This window comes from Mixophyes fleayi, chromosome 3 (assembly GCF_038048845.1).
Source record: "Mixophyes fleayi isolate aMixFle1 chromosome 3, aMixFle1.hap1, whole genome shotgun sequence".
NCBI classification, from domain to species: domain Eukaryota; kingdom Metazoa; phylum Chordata; class Amphibia; order Anura; family Limnodynastidae; genus Mixophyes; species Mixophyes fleayi.
The window spans coordinates 60,914,102-60,934,300 of NC_134404.1; the positions used below are offsets into that span (position 1 = coordinate 60,914,102).

Below are 20,199 nucleotides of genomic sequence, written 5' to 3' on the forward strand. Positions count from 1 at the left end.
CCAGATGCCAAAATGTTGTGCTTAGTCATTTGCATCATCCCTGGGTCTCTTGGGAAAGCTAAGTTTTTTCCTATCAGCAGTTGACTGAGAAACTGAAGGAGGAGACGCCTTCCTGTCATGTAAAACTTAAGCTATCATCCTGCTCACCAGGAGTTTCTTACATCTCTTCAGATCTGGGTCAGTTGGAAACAAAGAGAAGACATAGCTCTTAAACCGAGAATATAGCACAGCCGCCAAAATGTAGTGATCCGATTTCAAGATTTTGATAACTCTTGGACCCTGGAGAAGCGAATCAAGTACTTGATCTACAAGTCCGAAATACTTAGTGGAATTGCTCTGTTTAGTCTCCTCCTTCAGTTTCTCAAGCTGCTTTTCCAAAAGACTAATTAAGGGAATCACTTCACTCAAGCTCGTAGTGTCTGAACTGACTTCACAATTGACTACTTCGAATGGTTTCAGCACCTTGTACAACACAGAAAGTATACTCCACTGCGCTTCACTAAAATACATCCACCATCCCTTCCCAATGTCATGGCTTGTGGAGTAAGTGTGGATGGCTTTTTGCTGCTCCTCCATCCACAGAAGCATATACAGGGTGGAATTCCACGTTGTCACCACCTCTTGCTTCAGTTGGTGACAAGTCAAATTAAATTGCTCTTGCAGCTGCTGCAATCTCTTACACGCTGTTGCTGAATAACGGAAATGTCCAGATATTTTACGGACCACAGACAGCATCTCCTACACGTCCCTGTCATTGTTTAAAAAGCTCTGCACCACCAAGTTTGTTGTGTGAGCAAAACAGGAATGTGATGAAATTCACCCAGCTGTAATGCTATCACAATATTGACGGTGTTATCAGAAATGACATATCCTGAGGAAAGTCCAAGCGTGATAAGCCATGTTGCAATGACATCCCTTAGTTTTAGTAACAGATTGTCAGCTGTATGCCTCTTAGTGAAGCCAGTGATACACAGAGTAGCCTGCCTCTGACAAATGTGAAATACTTGGGTACATGCTGCTGCTGGTTCTGCTGTTGAAGGCGAATCACGAACCCAGTAGATTGTCACACTCATAAAATCTTTAGTTTTCCCAGTTTTGCTTGTCCACATATCTGTGGTTAAGTGTACAGTGGGTAGAATAGCATTTTGTAGCCCAATAATTACAGTTTTACAAACCTTCTGATAGAGGTGAGGAATAGCTTTTCTAGTAAAATGGTGTTGTGATGGAATTTGGTAACGGGGACACAAGACCTCAAGTAACTATCTAAAACCAGCTGCGTTAATAGTGGATCTTGGATGCAGATATAATACTAGCATAGTTGCCATTCGGTCATGTGATCCGCTTTGCGACTGGGTGACAGGTTCCTCTTCAAAGGATTGCTTAACAGTCAATTGCTGTAAACTACTAGTAGTCTTCTTCTTGGTCTGCTTCTGGGATGAAGAACCACCCCCAGCAGCAGCAGCAGCAGTGGGACTAATGTTCAAGAATTCTTCTGAGGAATCCAGGATAGCGGAGGAGTCATATAGCCTTACCAACTTGGATGCAGGACTAACGCCGATCGCTACCTATGATATTGATGAGGACAGTATTGTGCATGTAAATTGCAGGTGTCGGGATATAGATGAGAGAAGGGACCTAGCTGATGATGGACTGCTTGTTGTTATTTTTTTAGCATTACTTTCTGATAATCCCAACAGTTTGCCATGAACTCGCTTCAAATGGCTTAACATGGTGAGATTCCTAGATGGTTAAGTTCACTACCTCTACTGACTGTGGCTTTACAAACACTACAAATGGCTAGACAACTGTTGTCAGGATTAGGGTAAAAATAATTCCACAAATAAGAGGTGGATTTTTTGGTCTTATACCCAGGCATGACAATGGCCTTCTTCTTATCACGTGCAAGAACTGCTGCCACTGGGGCAGGACTTACACAAACAATATAATCCTTATCAACATCCTTATTAGCGCCCTCATCAGCTACTCAAATACCTCCCTCATCCTGTTGCAATTTCAAAGTGGCATCCTCAACTTGAGTATCACCAGCTACACTTCGACTGTTCATGCACACATCTGCAGAAATACTGAAAGAGGCCTTTTTTATGGGTACACTATTAGAAAGGTTAGGATTACACATAGCACTCGTAGATAGACTCTCCTCAGGGATTTGTGTAATTTCTGATTCTAAACATACATTTTCCTCTAATGCCTTAGTGTTTTCTTCCAGCTCAGCTTTTATACGTAAAAGTATTTGGACACCACTTTTGGAGTCCGAATGACAACGTCTTGCTTGGTCATGACTGAACTTACAAGAAGATGCCTCAGTGACAGTTGCAGAACTAGCACTCATAGAGAAAGGCGTAGGCCTCATTCTTTCCTTGCCACTGTGTGTATAGTATGGCATGTTGGCAATTTTATTTCTTCTGCAGATAATTTTGCCTGGATTACAGGTCTTTTTTTCTTGACCAAGGGAAAAGGTTTTTTTTTTTACATTGTTGTTTCCCTGACTTTAAAACACTATTCACTTTAAATTAGGCTTTAGCAGATGACGTAGAGGGATTACTATCATCTTTACTGGTGCCAGCAGCTGCTTGGTGCTCCTGGTCTTCTGTGTACTGCTGTGAATCCACTTTGATAACACGTACCATGTGACTGCAGATTAAGAACAATACTGCCAGCCCTATTATTTGTATTTCAGCAATTACAATTAGCAATGGAGAAATGGAGCTCCCCTCTTTGTGTCTTACCTATATAACACGGTACAATTTGACTGCAGATTTAGAAGACCAAGACTGCCAGCCCTATTATTTCTATTTCAGCAATGACAATTAGCAATGGAGCAATGGAGCTCTCCTCTCTGTCTGTTACCTATATAACACAGAACAATGTGACTGCAGATTTAGAAGACCAAGCCTGCCAGCTCTATTATTTCTATATCAGCAATGACAATTAGCAGTGGAGCAATGGAGCTCTCCTGAATTTCACTGGAAACTTTGAAGAACCTTGCTACCCCTCCTCTTTCTTTTCTACCTATGACGCTGCCCAATTCCACTAGAGGCTGTCAAGAACCGAGCTACCCCTTCTGTATACCTCTGCAAAATTTTGCTGGATTACCGTGGAGGGTGGAACTTCTAGAATCCAAAACTCGCGAGATCCGACGACGTAACAATGACGTTTTGCCTCGTGTTCATTTCCGAGGGCGCGCAAAAATGCCGAGCCATCTCGGCTCGGTACTCAGATCTGCTAAGTTCAGGTATGTTCGGTTCTCGTGGAACCTAAGCATCTCTAACCTGTACTGGCTTCAGGTATAAGGTGAGTGTATGACTAAGCAAGATCACATTTATTTATGAACCGAGGAATAGAAGGTATATTCATGAGTCAATGACTTTTTTACTCTTCAGGAACCAATGAGCTTTTGCGATTTAAGAAAATTTGCCAGATCTCTGCTAATCTGAATCTCTGGAGTAGCAGTCACAGTGGTAGATTTATCACAGGAACTATTCATAACAGCATTACACTCTCTAGCTAAAATAAAATTGTAATTTCTTGTTCGGTTTCTTGTTCTTGGTCTGTTTTTATATTGTTTAGGGGCATAGACATTACCTATAGTACAAATTGGGCTATTTAGTTTGCCTATCAATGTTAAGTAGTCATCTTTCTTTCCTGTGTCTAAGGGAGTTGACTTGCTCAAATGTTAAATACAAGCAAATAGGATTGTCACCTCTCTCTTCATTTCTTTATTATCACATGATATATTTCCAGATAGGTCTTAAAGCATAGTTCAGGGTGCCAGCAAGGAATTTTGAAAACAAAAAGCAAAGGAAAATTATTTTGCAATGTACATGTTTTAATTATTATCAATACAGCTAATGACGGGCCCAAAAAAGATGAAGACCAGACCAGAGTTTGAAACCCTGTCTGAAAGTCCCCTCAGTATCCATTAGGTTAGACAATTCTGTAACAATTAAACTCTGATTCAGAGCAAAATTACTTTTCATTGGGTCCATGAGATGAAGTAGGTATGTTTTCTGAACTGTTAAAATTCAGATGGAAAGTAGGCCCATGACACCAGAAAACAGCATTTGCACTGCTGTTATATTCCTAAATTGCCCTTACTATCTTCAGCTACTCCATATCAATAAATGTAACTTTTGAAGCCAGGTCTATTATTTTATTTTATAAAATCTAGGTCAACATATGTTCTGTGCTGCATTTTGCTATGGGTACTTTGTATACAGAATTTGTTTGGTCCTTTCAGCTTGCCATAATATATTAAGATATTAAATGTTACGTAGTCATTTGCTTTGCTTTTTTATTTTTATTTTGTAATATTAAAAGTGTTAACCTGTTTTTCATTGTCTGATTGCATCGAGTAATGTGCTTTTTCTTGCAGCCTATCAACTATATTACAACAATGTTAAAAGTGCTGAGGATACTGGTCTTCTTACTTCTATTGGTAGCCATCGGGTTCTTCTATGGAATCACCTACAAGCAGAATATTATTCCTTACATGTCTCTCTTCTCTGATGGAAATATATTTAATGCTTTGAACTCAAAACTGTTAACAAATCAGGGAGATGGTGTCAAATATGTATTGTCTACTAAAACAACAATAGCAAGTTCTAAAGCATTAAGTAAACACAACAGTTCAAATCAGGAAAACACATTTGCAGAAACTAATAATACCTTTACAAATACTGTGGGAAGCATTGCCTCCACTCCTTTAATTCCATTACACATTTTAGGAGGAGGCAATAGTATTATATTTTTGGAGACCACAGAGAGAATGCAGCCACCTTCGCTGGTGTTATGCGCCATTGAATCGGCAGCACGTGTGTACAAGGACAGACCAGTGGTCTACTTCATGAAAGGATTGAATGATACTAACTCTGAAGCCACAGCAAAGAAATATTTCCCCACCCTGTCATCTTTTAACAATGTGTATTTCTTCCCTCTGAGAATGGAAGATATTTTTAGAGACACCCCACTTCTCCCATGGTACAAAAAGGTAAGATACTGTAGCGTTTATTTCTTCAAAGCAGAGAACAAATAGACAATATATATGCACTATTTTTATTAAGTAAAACTGTTTGAATTCCAGGTAAAAAATTGTCTCTTCCTGCATTGTTGATTCTTTTCAAAATACCATGGGTTCCAAATTTCTCAGGATTTTCATATTTTGGACTCCTAGCATCACTAAATTGGATTACTTATTAGCAGTTTTATGTATAGAACCTACACATTATGAATCCTAATTTTGTTTTCTGAGTTGTGGATGAAACAGGAGCACCCATATGAAACTGACCAAAACAAACGGACAGCATACAAATTCCACACAGATAGGGTCCTTGCAGTATCAAGCCCATGACCTCAGCCCTGTGATAGAGCACTGTTAACCACTGTGCCACCATGCTGCCTAATTAGCTTACAGGAATTTGAGAAATCTTGTTTTGCAAAATTAAGAGGCATGTGATCTGTCACAATAACCGTGGACTGAAGATCTATTATGGCATTCCATTCGGAAGAATTGTCCCAAGGAATTTCTGAGGGACATAAAACCCATTCAGACTCTATGAAGGGCCATAGTTGTAGGATTTTCTGAGTACTGTAGTTTGGGTAGGAAGCAACAACTAGGCAGGAAATTGATGTAAAATATAACCAAAATTTTATTTTGTAAACCACAGTTTCCACCAAACTAAAATCAATAATAATACAACATATTAAAAACTGTTCTCAGTAGACACATACAGTATATTCACATACAAAGATAGAAAATAATTTTTACCTATAGTCGTGGTCCCCACAGTTAGTATTCCAGTTTACTATGTTCTACTGCTTGATTAGATAATGCGTTGGACTAGGCAACACCTTGCTTTCAAGTGCCCACACCTGTGTAAAAACCTGTGAATTAGCACTGATCGTGCCTCTACTCACATTTGATGTTATTCTTCAATGTTTCAATCCACCGGGAACTGTAATGTCCAGTCAATCCAGGCCCTTTACCTACCCCTGGCTAACACAAATATAATCCCCCTTTTGTCTTCAGGGCATGGGTGTCAGGCTTCCTGGGGAAGGTGGGCTTATCTAGTGGAACTTAGTATAGGGTTGAGACCACCTCATTTCCCCCTATGAAAAGAATGGTTTGACTGGTTCTGGTACTACATTCAGATTTACAACATGTGTACAATGTTAATGAGGAGGGCTCTGTTCCCTTCAAAACTTAACCGGTTGATGGAAAACTCCTCCCCAATGGAACACTAGAAGCCCCCCTTCTCTCTCCTAATATCATATCAAACAGTCATTGAGGCTGGGTATGACAGCACAACATTATGTTTTGAAAAATGAACTTCAGTTAGCGCACACATGAGAATTAGGACTCATGAATTCCGTCATCACACAAAGTGTGATCCTGGGTCGACTTACCTTTCATCATAGGATAATACAATCATTTTATTGCCATAACTGCATTCAGTTATACAGCTAATGGTACTTAACTTAAGCCACAGTGCAATATCTGACTCAGAACTCAGCTGACATCATATGACACACATTGCACCTACCTTATACGTTGATTTGTTTGCCAGTGCTGTATCTATCCTATTGCTTTTATTGGGATTCTACAAAAAATGTTTCTTTTTGTTTGCCAACCAATCTTATGACTGTCCATTTATGTCTTCACATTTGTCAGCCCTTGTTTCTTATCTGCTCCACTCACGTCTGATAAGATAGATACACACTACAGTGTTTTCAGCATTAGTTTTATTGACCAATCAGACAATAAACGTTTGTTTGGCCCGATATCACAGGAAAACTGACTTGAAAATCTTGTTCAACAATGGAACAAAGTCATTTTAATTCTGCAGTGGGTATGCTCTCTACAGAATTGAATAACAATTTATTATAACATAGGACGCAGCATAACTTATCTTACGGTTCCTGGCTGAGAGATCAAAGTGAATCCCATAATGCAGAGCTACTGTGACATCACAGGAGGCCTGGTCATACGCGGTAGCTCCACTTAGGGTTTTCGCTTACACTCCGATAGGAAACATCCACCAATTGAGTTTCTCTGAGTGGCTACACATGACACTGGGCAGAAACCACTTTAGATTTGAAAATACATATTATCTACAAACCCATTGCTCAGTGATGGTTTCAAGAGTGGTCACCTGATGTACCACCTGTAGCTGAATGTTCTGTATATGGGACAGTAAAGCAGAGTCCTTCGGAAAACCAATGGCACTGATACCATAACCCAGGACCCAGAACAGCTGTCATTTGCAGCTGTTGTTTATGAGAGATGAAGAGCACAGATCTGAAGGTAATCGTGTACAATGTGTACACATGAATCAGCATTCTGATCAAGATTTATTTATTTATTTCCCTGTCGTTGGTAAACCGTTAATTGTTTATTTTTCCTGTTGTGTGTACCTAGCCTTACTTTGGCTATCTTATCAAGTTTCCCTAGTGGCTTGAATTCCTTAGACATGTTCAAGCTGTCTTGATTAAAGTCTCTCCCCCATTGCAAGATGTGTTTTACTGGGATTACTACGCTGATAACTGTAAATCCTGGGGCACACCAACCAAATGGTTATATCTGGGTGCTACATAGTCAGAGAAAGAGGCCCAAACATCGATATGCCATACATTTTGTACCATACAGAATATAATATGAATAAACTGGGACATCTAAAATTCACAGATGTTCTAACTCATTTGAATTACCTGGAAATTCCAGTACATGTAGCAATATTTATTTATTTATAAAGTACCAGTATACACAGGAATCTGAATAGAGAGGTGGTATTCACATATTACAGTCTGCAAAATTAGTAATATGTATAATTTTCAAAGGTCTCGGTTGCCCTGGTTGAATCTTACTGTATATTCTTTTTAGATAGCTACCAAATAACATTATGAAGCTCCATCCTGGACCTCACAGGATTCTGCTATACATAGCAGCTAGCTATAGGTCTCAGTTCAGAGTAGGAACCATAATTTATATAATATGTAGTGACCACACATTTTGACCTTGATACCTTCCTCCCGTTTAGTTAAAATAAAGTAGTGGGATCACTATAATCAAAATAAGGCAGAAGATGAAAAATAATGTAAATTTTCGTTTTGTCGTAAAAATAATGATCTGAGAAAACTCTCAATATAATTTAAAGTGGCTTTGTATTGTGAAATGTAGAGATTCATGAAAGTAATTTCATATTGAACAAATGATATTACAAACCTTCCATACACATATATTTATAAAATAAGAAAAGAGGTCTCAAACTATAATTTTGCCACACCAGCAAGGGATATATTTAGAATAGATACTCGGTACAAGCATTTCTTATAAAACGATTTTAGCACATAATTTATATGTGTTTCACTTATACCCAAGTAGTCTATGGACCTTTAATACTTGATTTGACTTAGGGTACAAATAGGAAACTTGTTTTAAAATTTGTCCTTGCCTAAGATTTTTGGTACTGCCTCATAACATTCCATCTTGAATCCAATTTTCTTTTATGGGCTATGAAATTACACTGTCTGATTGAAGCCTTAGCTTGAGTAGTTTTTTTGCTCTCCTCCTGCTACTTGCACTTGTTCCTCATGGACTATCTACTACCAGCTTGTGTGTGTCGACCCATTTTACTACTAGCTGCATGATTTCTGTGCCAACTTGACTTATGTCTAATTACCTGCTTGTGTGCCAAACTGACTTATATCATGATATCTGCTAATATATATTCAGACCACTCTCAAGTTGCTTCAGTATACTGAGTCTGTTTGTAATTGGCTATATCGGCCATTAGACTTCATGATAACACAACAGTATTGTGAACGAATATTAAAGCCCTTATAATGGAGTACACCAAAAGTATACATTTTAAGTGGTGCATGGTGGGTTTAAACTAATGGAATGCCAGATAGGGTTGAAATTCCTCAAGGATAGCTCCATAACTCTTGATTTAAAGCTAATGCAGGAGGTTCAAGTCATTTCACTAAAGTCCTGAGACACCCATTATGGTTTTCAGGATTTTATAATTATGACGTCCCAGCAAGAAAATTGATCACTACAACTGTCTGCAGTTTTCCTTCTCCTGCTACTCTCCCTCTCTCACCAGCCCATTTTGGAGGGGATCCTCAAGAGTTTTGTGGATTCATTAATCAATGTCACATCAGATTGTACAATTCCCATTTCAAAATATTAAAGGTTCAGCATATACTTTTGCTTCTTAAAGACACTCTCTACACCTAAGTCACCAGTCCATTACAAGAGAACACTGATGACATCAATGAGGCAAACTTTTATGATGAATATTGGAAAGATACTCCTATTATTATTATTGTTTGTAAGGCACCACAAGTTTTCTGCATCGCCACACAGTACAAACAGTAGACATTGCAGGGTAAAACAGTACAGAACAAAATTTGAATAAACCAAGACTCCAGAAGCTCCAGATATAACAATTACAGAAAAGATGGTGCAGAAGAAATTGTGTAAAGACAGGAGGTAGGAGGGCCCTGCTTCTACGAGCTTACATCCTAAAGGGAAGGCAAACAGACAGCAGCTACAGAGGGAGTCAGAAGATGGGATCAAGTGCAGGAGGAGTGAGTAGGGGCCAGGAGAAGAGAGGAGAATGAGCTTGGAGAGAGGATTAGGTGGAATGCTGGTAGGCTTTGAGGAAGAGGTGAGTTCTAAGTGCCCGTTTGAAGGAGCACAAGTTAGGGGACAGTTAGATGGAGCATGGGAGGTCATTCCAGTGGAGAGGGGCAGCTCGGGAGAAATCTCAGATTCGGGAGTGGTAAGAGGTTATCAAGGTGGATGGAGGGAAGACAATGAGCTCTGTCTTAGCAATGTTAATTTTGAGAAAACGGTATGACAAACAAGAGGATATGGTAGGTAGGCAGTCAAATACGCTAGAGAGGAGGGGGGATAGGATAAGAAATGTAGAGTTGAATTTCATCAGCGTAAAGGTGATACTGAAGACTGAAGGAAGAGATGAGAGCACCTAGGGAGGAAGTATAGAGCGAAAAGAGGATAGAGCCAAGAACAGAGCCCTGGAGACAGAGACAGAGAAGGAGCGGTTAGCAAGGTAAGAGGAGAACCAAGCGAGGACAGAGCCAGAGAGGCCGAGGGAGAGAAGGTTCTGCAGCAGGAGGGATGGGCCATCGTGTAAAAAGCCGTAGAGAGGTCAAGGAGTATGAGCATGGAGAAGTAACCCGTGGATTTGGCTGAGAGGAGATCATTAGTGACTTTGACCAGGGCAGTTTCAGTGGCGTGGAGGGGGTGATAACCAGACTGGAGAGGGTCAAGGAGGGAGTTATCCGAGAGGTGTCTGGTGAGGCGGTTGCAGACAACCCATTCGAGTACTTTAGAGTCAAAGGGGAGAAGTGAAATGGGGCCATAGTGAGTGACGTGGGATCAAGACTGTGTTTTTTGACAATAGGAGAGATAAGGGCGTGTTTAAAGGAGGAAGGGGCGATGCCAGTGGAGAGTGACAGATTGAAGAGGTCTGCTAGGAATGAGCAGGCAGTGGGGGAGAGGGAGCGAAGGAGGTGAGACGGAATGGGATCCAGGTTGCAGGTACACGGGGGAGAGGAAAGAATGAGGGAGTGGACATCTTCGTCCCAAAGGATAGGGAAGGGAGGAGGAGATATTGAGATATTTCGGAGGAATAATATGAGGCAAAGTATGTAGCAGAGAGGGAGAGCGGGATGGGATGGGTGAAGAGAGATGAGAATGTGTCAAAGAAGCGGCAGGGATTAGAGGAATGTGAAAAGATGAGGGACCTAAAGAAAGATTGTTTAGTGAGGGAGAGGGCAGAGGAATATGAAGAGAGGATAAATTTAAAATGACGGACGTCAGCCAGGCAGTACGATTTTCTCAATAGGATTTGAGCAGTGCGAGTACAATTCCGAAGGAGGATTGTGGTTTTGGAGTGCCAGGGTTGGGGAATTAGGCGGCAACGGCGGATAGGAGAGGCGGGGTGACAGCATCCAGGGCAGTGGTGACGTAGCGGTTATAATGAGAGGTTGCCTGGTTGGGGCAGACCAGGCTGGGTAGGTGGGCGAGTAGAGCTTCAAGAGAGGAGGAAAAGAGATAGGGTCAAGGGCATCAAGATTGCGCCTAGTGAGGGTAGTTTTAGGCAGGGGGGGAGCAGAGGAGGCGGACAGAGTAAAGGAAAAGGAGATTGTGGTCAGAGAGTGGGTAGGGGGAGATGGAGAAGTCAGAGAGAGAGCAAAGATGAGAGAGGATGAGGTCAAGGGAGTGACCAAGGGAGTGGGTGGAGAAAGAGGTCCACTGAGTGAGGCCAAGGGAAGAGGAAAGGGCGGAAACAGGGTCAGAGAGGTTATCAATAGGAATGTTAAAGTCTACAAGTATGATGGAGGGGAGGTCAGAGGAAAGGTAATGGGGAAGCCAGGCTGCAAAGTTGTCAAGAAAAAGGGATTGGTGAGAAGAGGCGGACAGAGTGGACTTTGAAAAAGGAGAAGGAGAGCTAAGGAATAGTGGGAATGACCCTAAATGTGCAGTTAGGGGATTGGAGTATGCCCACTCCACCTCTGGGACGGTCATTCGGTCTGGTGGAGTGGGTGAAGGAAAGGCCCCTATAGGAGAGAGCGGTAGAGGAAGCAGTGTCATTAGAAGAGTCGCAATGTTTCAGTGATAGCAAGGAAGTTAAGGGAGTTGGAGATGAAGAGGTCATGGATAGCAGGCAGCTTGTTATGGATGGATCTGCAGTCCCAGAGTGCACAGGAGAAGGGGAGGGAAGTGGGGAGATATGGTTGAGATTGTCCGGGTTGCTGGAGCGAGGGGGAGGGCTAGAGTAGGGACAGGGAAGTAGTCTGGGGTCAGAGGATGGGTAATAGGCAATAACAATACCGTAGATCAAAAGAGAGACAATACCAGGGTCAGAGATTAGAGATAGAGGTAAAAAGCAACAAAGACAAACAGCAGTGAAGTAAAGTGCAGGCAGTAACAATTCGGTAATGCAGAGTGGGCAAGGTGCATGAAAACAAGTGGTGATTGAGCACTAGTACTAGTGAGACAGGGTTGAAAATGTCCATAGGAGCTGGAGTTCAAGAATGTCCACAGGAGCTGGAATTTGAGAACGTCCACTGGAGCTGAAGTTCAGATGAGTCCAGGGAGGAGTGCAGGTGAGGCCACAGGAGCTGGAGTCCAGGCCAGAGAAGCTGGAGTCCAGGAAAGAGTCCAGCAATAGAGTTCAAGTGAGACCAGGGTAACAGGGTGAGAGTCAGGTCTATATATAGTAGAAGGCCAGAGGCATATTAGGGTGGAAGGGAGAGTATGTGCAGGAGGGTAAAAACATGAGAGGGCTTATAGGTGGTGGTGGTCTAAAGGTGGCCAGTGGTTGAAAATGCAGAGGCAATGAGGGAGACAGACTGGAGGGCATCTGATGGAGCAACAGGGGGAGAGAATTCAGAGGGCAGCTGGGGGAAACCCCCCCGGAGAGTGGAGTAGAGTGGGGGAGAAGTGGTGGAAGGAATGCCGAAGCCGCGGTCTGTAGTGCCTGAGACTGAGGCCAGGAGGACAGGAAGAAGGTGCGGGTGAGGCTGGACCAGAGAGGCAGCATCAAGAGCCGGAGCTAGGGAAGACAAAAGCGGCAGGACATCGGAGCAGCTGGAAAATACTAATGTGCATGCACACCAAAGTAAATGTATGCAAACATCTACATCTACATTTTTGAAATATTTTACTTGCTTTTCTCTACAAATGGTTAAACAGTATTGGGATGTGAAGATTCTGGCAAGTATAGTCTGAGAACAGCCACATTGTGTTCATGTAATTGCAACAGGTGGGGTACATGACTACGATGACCACCATTCCGACAAAAGTTACAGCGACACTAATATGCCGATCGCTTTAACTCTGACTTGTAGGAAATGCATACTTACCTAAAAACTGATACTGAACATTTCCAACAGCAGTGGTAGAAACGGTGACAGCAGCAAATGCCATGAGTTTGATTGTCGTCACTTAAAATGGCGATAGTCACATTGGCGGTATTAAGGGGGTAATGCGAGCACCCGGCAGCTGTTTAAAGTCCTTATTTAAAAAAGTGTGGGAGTGCTTGCTATAAACACTATTAACCTTAGCAATGCTAGGGTTAATAGTGTTTATAGGAGGGACCTGGGGGTAAATGTATCATACCCTGGTTTCTTCAACTCGCGGGAGTTCGGCGTCTTCGCAGCTTAAATTTAAAGCGGCGCTGCCTTGTAAACAGAAACTTCCCTTTACAAGGCAGCGCCGCTTTAAATTTAAGCTGCGAAGGACATACATCTGTCAATCTACTCCTTTTGACTCTAACATCTTGCTTTTAGTCCTAAAGTATACTGCATAGTTCAATTAAGAGGTTTTTCAGAAAGAGTCAGAAGGTGTAGTAACAAATTACTATCAGTAAGGTATTATCAGTGAATGTTCTATCTTGATTATGCCGAGTATTCACAACTGCCAAATTTAAAATGTCTGATATCTCATTGTTTCTTTACAATATAATAAAAAAGCATGTTATTTTGTAATACTCAATGCAAATGTTGCCATCATATCATGTAAATAGAGTGATTATTTAAATCAAAATGTAATACCAGCTAGACAGTTTGTTAATTCTTTCTTCTGAGAACAAACTCTCATCCATTTCCAAATTAAGCAACGTCAATCCACAAATATGCAGTCCCCTAAAAGACAGTAAGTTTTGCATATGAAGCTATATATCTCCCACCTCCAAGGATGTGTAAAAATCAGAGGTAGAAAATTCCTTTGATATAAATATCAGACCAGAATACAAAATTACATTTTTGCATATGGGCACAGAGAGTGGACATTTCCTTTTCAAAGCCTGCATTCAGGAAGGAATGCACCTATCCACCCAAACCCTCCATTCATACGAGCACAAGTTTTCATTTTGTAAACATTGATCGAATATAATAAAATTAGCCCAGGTTAGTATTACAAACCGTCCGTCACATGACAATCAACAACAATTAAGACTCAATTGCCCATAATTGGGAAACCTCCAGGTACTTGATCAGTTTTTTTTAATGCAATTCAAAGAGTGTAAGATCAAGGGTTGGATTTTTATAGCAACAGCTCCAAGCCCCTAAAGCTATAGGGTCTCCAATTAGCGGCAAACTACAATAAGTGGAGATTGAGTGATATCCCAAGCACAAGTGTCCCCTCCTCCATTAGACACTCCAAGAGATGCTATTCCCCTGGTGTGTCTGGTTCAGGAGAGATTAGAGTACTGTACTACATTGTACTACATTGTTATTGCTCCGTGTGGGTGGTCTGTGTAGAGCACCTATTATCAGCAGCAGTTTCTTTCCCTTTTGGACTAGAAGTTTTAAGCTTCTATAAAGAGGGCTATAGTCTCCACAGTTAACCTCAGCAAATCTATGGGTAGTACATTGTGGTGGGCAAGAAGTTGGCGGGAGGGGACTCCCTTAAAGATCCATACCATAAGCATCCTTAATCTGGCTCTGGGTGCATAACTGGATTACTAGAGGCTATTTATTGTTTGAAATGGTTACTGGGGTTCTGTATGTTTCTACAGACATTGTCAGACTGGCACAAGAAAGAGTTGCATTGGTAAATACTGACAATAATGTGTGTTTCCATTTTATTTGCAGGTCAATCCAAAGCAAGAAGCCAACTGGATCCATGTCAGTTCTGATGGCTGCAGGTTGGCTCTGCTGTGGAAACATGGTGGTATATATATGGACACTGACATTATCTCAATTCACAGAGTTCCATATAAGAACTTTCTGGCAGCACAGTCTTCTCAATATTCTAGCAATGGTATCTTTGGATTCTCATCCCATCATAATTTTACCAGGAAAAGTATGAAAGATTTTACACAGAATTATAATTCACAAATATGGGGAAACCAAGGACCACAACTCTTTACCCGGATTCTGAAACAGTTCTGTGTCATACCTCGGTTTAACGGTACAGAAGATATCACATGTGGAAACATCTCTTTTTTGAATCCTCAGCGATTTTATCCTATTCCTTACCCAGCTTGGAGAAGGTATTACCAGGTGTGGGAAAAATTGCCAACGTTTAATGACTCTTATGCTTTACACCTGTGGAATTACATGAATCAAGGAAGAGTAAATATGGTTCTTGGTAGTAACACATTGGTTGAGCATCTCTACAAGCAGCATTGTCCTTCTACATATGCAGAATTAACTAAGAATCAGACTGCTAATGTTTAAGCAGCTTACATTCAGCGGCTATTTATAATAGACATGCGCACACATCTCTGAGGCTGCATAGGTAAATGAAAAGATCAGTACAGCCTGTGACAGTAACCTTTTTCACAATTATGTAGATAAAGCTCTGTATAGTTTGCATAGTCAACCTTTCTCTGTCACAGCAATTTGTGTTCAGCATACATTATTGATGAAAAGTAAAAAATATATATATAATATTTTTCATTTTGAATATTTTCTCCTACACGCAAATGCATTTTTCAAACAACATCTGGTTAGTTCTTTAGTTTTTAGATAGTAATTTATCAGTAGCCAAATGTGTTAAAAAAAGACAATAGTTTATACAATAGTTTGTTAGATTTAGCTTAATTTTGCTTATTCAATTCAGATATTAGAGTTATGCTCTGACCCCCGTGTTTTGGTTTTGGATGTGGTTTTGGTTCTAAAACACATTCGTGTTTTGTTTTTGTGACAGGTTTTGCAAAAAATCGTGAAAGGTTTTGGTTTTGGATCTGGATTTAATTAAAAATTGTTAAAGTAATGTTATTTTGAGCTGTTTTTGCTCTTATATTACTATTTATAGCATTATTATTGTTTTCCATTCATTTCCAGTCCATTTTCTAATGATCCCTTCACAACTGTCCCAATTGTCTCCAATTGGGGCCAAGGTCTGTAGCGAGCTGTCTTAATAAAGGATTTTGCTATTGTTGCATTTGCTTTCTCCCGTTTAATTCCAATAAAAATTAATCAGTTTAAATGATCCTCTAACTCCATCACTTAGCTTATATCGTCATCCATCATATCTCCATCTCTGCATTTATTCTTTGCCAGTGCCAAAATCTGTCCTTTTAATTTCTCAGAATGTGGACTTTCAATTGTATTGTCAAGACATGTTTTGGGCAACCAAATCTGCATCAATGTGAGTATTATACATACATACATGTTTGGGAAGGGTAATTATTGACCTATCTGAACTGTCTGTTTATACATGTTCACTAATATAACATATAAATAGTATTTATATACATTATATTTTTAAATACAAGGGCCTTGGGGACCACCTCCATTGCAAGTCTCGTCCCCTTTACCCCGGGGTTGGACGAAGCTTCCCCTGGGAGACTGATTCTTCAGCCCTCCCCATAAATATACACAATCCCCTGGTTTGATTTTGAAAGGTAGCATTATGGCACAGAGCATACAAGTAAAACATGGTATGAACGCTCTGCTCTTGGATAATGATAAGTGTTTTGCCCATATAGAACTGCATAGTACTAGTCTTTGAAGTTTTTGTATGGGTGCAGGCCACCTTTGTCTATTTACTTTTATGAATGTCTAAATCTATTCATTCATACCACTGTCCATCCACTGACCTCTGCCTGTTACTGTAGCTTTACTGTCTGTAATGGATGTCCTGTAATATTCAAAATGTATTGTGTGTGTGTAGTTGTTCAAGTGCACAACACTTGTCTTTGAAGTTTTTGGTATGGGTGCAGGCTACCTTCATCTATCATCATCCAGATTTATTTATGTAACGGCAAGATTTTTTAAAGCTCTGCTCTTGGATACCGATATATTGTGATCACATTGATTCCAGCAATATTTAGCATAGCATAAAAAATAGTCAGGGGCCATTTTCTCGAAATTGCCGTTCACATCATATGTCTAACAAAGCTCTTCTGCAATATCTACTCCGCCTTTTGACAAGTTATAAAATGTTTTTTTTTTTTCAATTTCTTATTTTCTCCAGATAACTCGTCAATTTGTTCATCATGGTGTAGACTTGTCATAAGCAAAACCACCTTATTCTTCTTAGAAATATGGGACACAATCGTAGCATCTTTTTAAATAAAACATCACATAAATGAATAGATAAAGGAATAGATGAATAAAATGTCACACACTAAAATGGCACGAAATTGTTACACCAACATTGATGTGGGCTGTCTTTAAAATGTTGTTGGAAACATACACGTATAAGTTCATTCCTATAGGAAATAAATGTAAAAGAATTAAGTCTAAACCAATGTGGCTAAATAAAAAGGTAAGGGAAGAAATGCAAAGGAAGAAGCGTGCATTTAAATTGTTTAAGTCTGAAGGGTCAGAGGAGTCCTTCCATAGGTACAAGGAATGTAATAAAACATGCAAAAAGGAAATTAGATTGGCTAAATTAGAAAATGAAAGGCACGTTGCAAAAGAAAGTAAGACAAACCCCAAAAAGTTTTTTAAGTATATAAATGGCAAAAGGATTAAAAAAGATAATATAGGACCACTAAGAAGTGAGATGGGTGAATTGATAAATGATACTAAGGAAAAAGCAGAGATATTAAACACGTTCTTTTCTTCAGTATTTACCAGAGAGGAACAAATGGCAGGAGTAATACATAAAAATGGAAATGAAACCATGCCATTAATTAATACTTGGTTGTCAGAGGAAGAAGTCCAAAGGCGACTGAAGAATATTAAGATAAATAAAGCTCCAGGTCCAGATGGCATACACCCAAGGGTCCTTATGGAATTAAACTCGGAAATAGCTAGACCGCTATTCTTAATTTTCAGAGATTCAATCTCATCAGGCTCAGTACCAAGGGATTGGCGAATAGCAGATGTGGTGCCGTTGTTTAAAAAGGGGACGAGATCACAACCAGAGAATTATAGACCTGTAAGCCTGACATCAATAGTGGGGAAACTACTGGAAGGTATTTTAAGGGACAGTATTCAGGATTACTTGGTACGCAATAAAATTATTAGTGGGAATCAACATGGATTTGTGAGGGATAGGTCATGTCAAACTAATCTAATTAGTTTCTACGAGGAAGTTAGTGGGAACTTAGACCAGGGCAGGACAGTAGATGTGGTCTACTTAGATTTTGCAAAGGCCTTTGATACAGTGCCACACAAGAGGTTGGTTTACAAAATAAGGGAACTGGGTCTAGAAATCAAAATTTGTACTTGGATCGAAAACTGGTTAGAGAATAGGGAACAGAGAGTTGTGATAAATGGAACATTTTCTAATTGGTCAAAGGTCTTAAGTGGAGTTCCTCAAGGTTCCGTGCTGGGACCACTCCTTTTTAATATATTTATTAATGACCTTGGTGATGGTTTAGAGAGTAAAGTTTCTATTTTTGCAGATGACACTAAACTCTGTAAGGTAATAAAATCAGAGCAAGATGTAGCTTCTCTACAGAGAGACTTAAATAAACTGGAGGATTGGGCGGCTAAATGGAATATGAGGTTTAACACAGATAAATGTAAGGTTATGCATTCAGGGATCAAAAACAAGAACGCAATCTATAAATTAAATGGAATTAATTTGGGAGAATCTATAATGGAAAAGGATTTGGGAGTGCTCGTAGACAGTAGACTTAGCAATAGTGCTCAATGTCAAGCAGCAGCTGCAAGGGCAAACAAAGTATTGGCATGCATAAAAAGGGGCATAGATGCAAGGGAAGACAGTGTAATTTTGCCACTGTATAAATCATTGGTAAGACCTCATCTTGAATATGCAGTACAGTTCTGGGCACCACTCTATAAAAAAGATAATTTGGAACTAGAAAGGGTTCAGAGAAGGGCGACAAAATTGATAAAGGGTATGGAGTCATTAAGTTATGAGGAAAGGTTAGCCAGTTTAGGCATGTTTACTTTAGAAAAGAGGCGTCTAAGGGGAGATATGATTACTATGTACAAATACATTAGGGGTCAATACAGAGAGCTTTCATGGGAACTTTTTACCCCAAGGACCATACACAGGACACGTGGTCATCCCCTAAGGTTAGAGGAGAGGAAATTTCACAACCAGCAAAGGAAGGGGTTCTTTACAGTAAGGGCAGTCAAGATATGGAATTCATTGCCAGGGAAGGTTGTGATGGCAGATTCAATAGATATGTTTAAGAAAGGGTTAGACAAATTCTTAGCGGAAAGGTGTATCCAGGGATACGACCGTTAATTTAAAATAAAGGATAGTAGTGGATATAGGGTAAAAATTGGATTGCAATATTGAGTCTGGGGGGATTTTCAAAATTGAAACAGATGGGCGGTTGCCTACTCTGGATTAATTACAAATATAAGTGCAGGATCGCAGGAGATCCAAAATAGGTTGAACTTGATGGACTGGTGTCTTTTTTCAACCTCATCAACTATGTAACTATGTTGAGTCATAATAACCTTTTTGGAGTTGGCACCCATCTAGTTTTTTGCGTTGACGCCGGCTGACTGAGAGGTTGCGGATGAGGAGGGGCCTTAACTCCAGCAACTGAATGGTTTGGCAACATTGATAACTAAGTAAAAATATAAACATAATTTAAAACACCCAGGGTCATTATGACCCAACCTCAATGACGCCGGGTTAATAATACCACTCCATAAAAAGGAAATATTGTTTCTGCAGTAATTAAAAGTAGGCACACTTGTGTACCTACTCCATATATGCAAGGAATGTCAACCATTCAACCCAACTGCTCCCCTTTTCATGTGCAAAATTCTGTTTCTCTGGAAATGTTGTCATCTTGTTCTACAAACCCATAAGGCTTGGTGGAAACCTATGCCCATTGTGTCACTAAATATGAATTTCTGATGCACTGCACCTGAGCCATTTTGCACTTTGTAAATGATGTCCAGAGTTGAAAAGAAATGTATACTGGTTACCATATACATTGAAACCAGTGTTTGATCTTCACAAAGAAAATATTAACATCCCCATAAAAACAACAAAATGACAAACTACATTTAAACCAAAATAATGATTATTGTATACATGAGGCAAACACATGAAATTATGGGTGTTTAGATGATAGTGAAATCTCAGTAAATGTCAGCCATGATGTGCTTTACTTTTATATACCTGGAAAAATTAGGCACCTATTTTTCAGCCTGGCTCGTGTTCCAGATATCTCAAAAGTTTACGTCAGTTATTAGGGCCATTGCAACTTTGATTCCTGCCATTTGATGTGCAGTTGTGCCTGAAAACCTGTG

At 40.1% G+C, this 20,199-nt stretch overlaps 1 protein-coding gene across 1 annotated transcript; it reads left to right on the forward strand.

The window, feature by feature from the left end:
- The first annotated feature begins 4,742 nt into the window (after positions 1-4,742).
- LOC142142651 (alpha-1,4-N-acetylglucosaminyltransferase-like) lies at positions 4,743-15,332 on the forward strand. The gene is made up of 2 exons (XM_075200516.1): positions 4,743-5,008; positions 14,647-15,332. The coding sequence occupies exons 1-2, from the start codon at positions 4,787-4,789 to the stop codon at positions 15,232-15,234; spliced, it is 810 nt and encodes a 269-aa protein (XP_075056617.1). The 5' UTR covers positions 4,743-4,786; the 3' UTR covers positions 15,235-15,332.
- Positions 15,333-20,199: the final 4,867 nt, after the last annotated feature.

Excerpts from the sequence above, each read along its gene's own strand:
- LOC142142651 (XM_075200516.1), top strand. The coding sequence starts at position 4,787 with ATGCAGCCACCTTCGCTGGTGTTATGCGCCATTGAATCGGCAGCACGT. Across the intron at positions 5,009-14,646 it reads TTCTCCCATGGTACAAAAAG|GTCAATCCAAAGCAAGAAGC; the intron begins GTAAGATACTGT and ends TTTTATTTGCAG.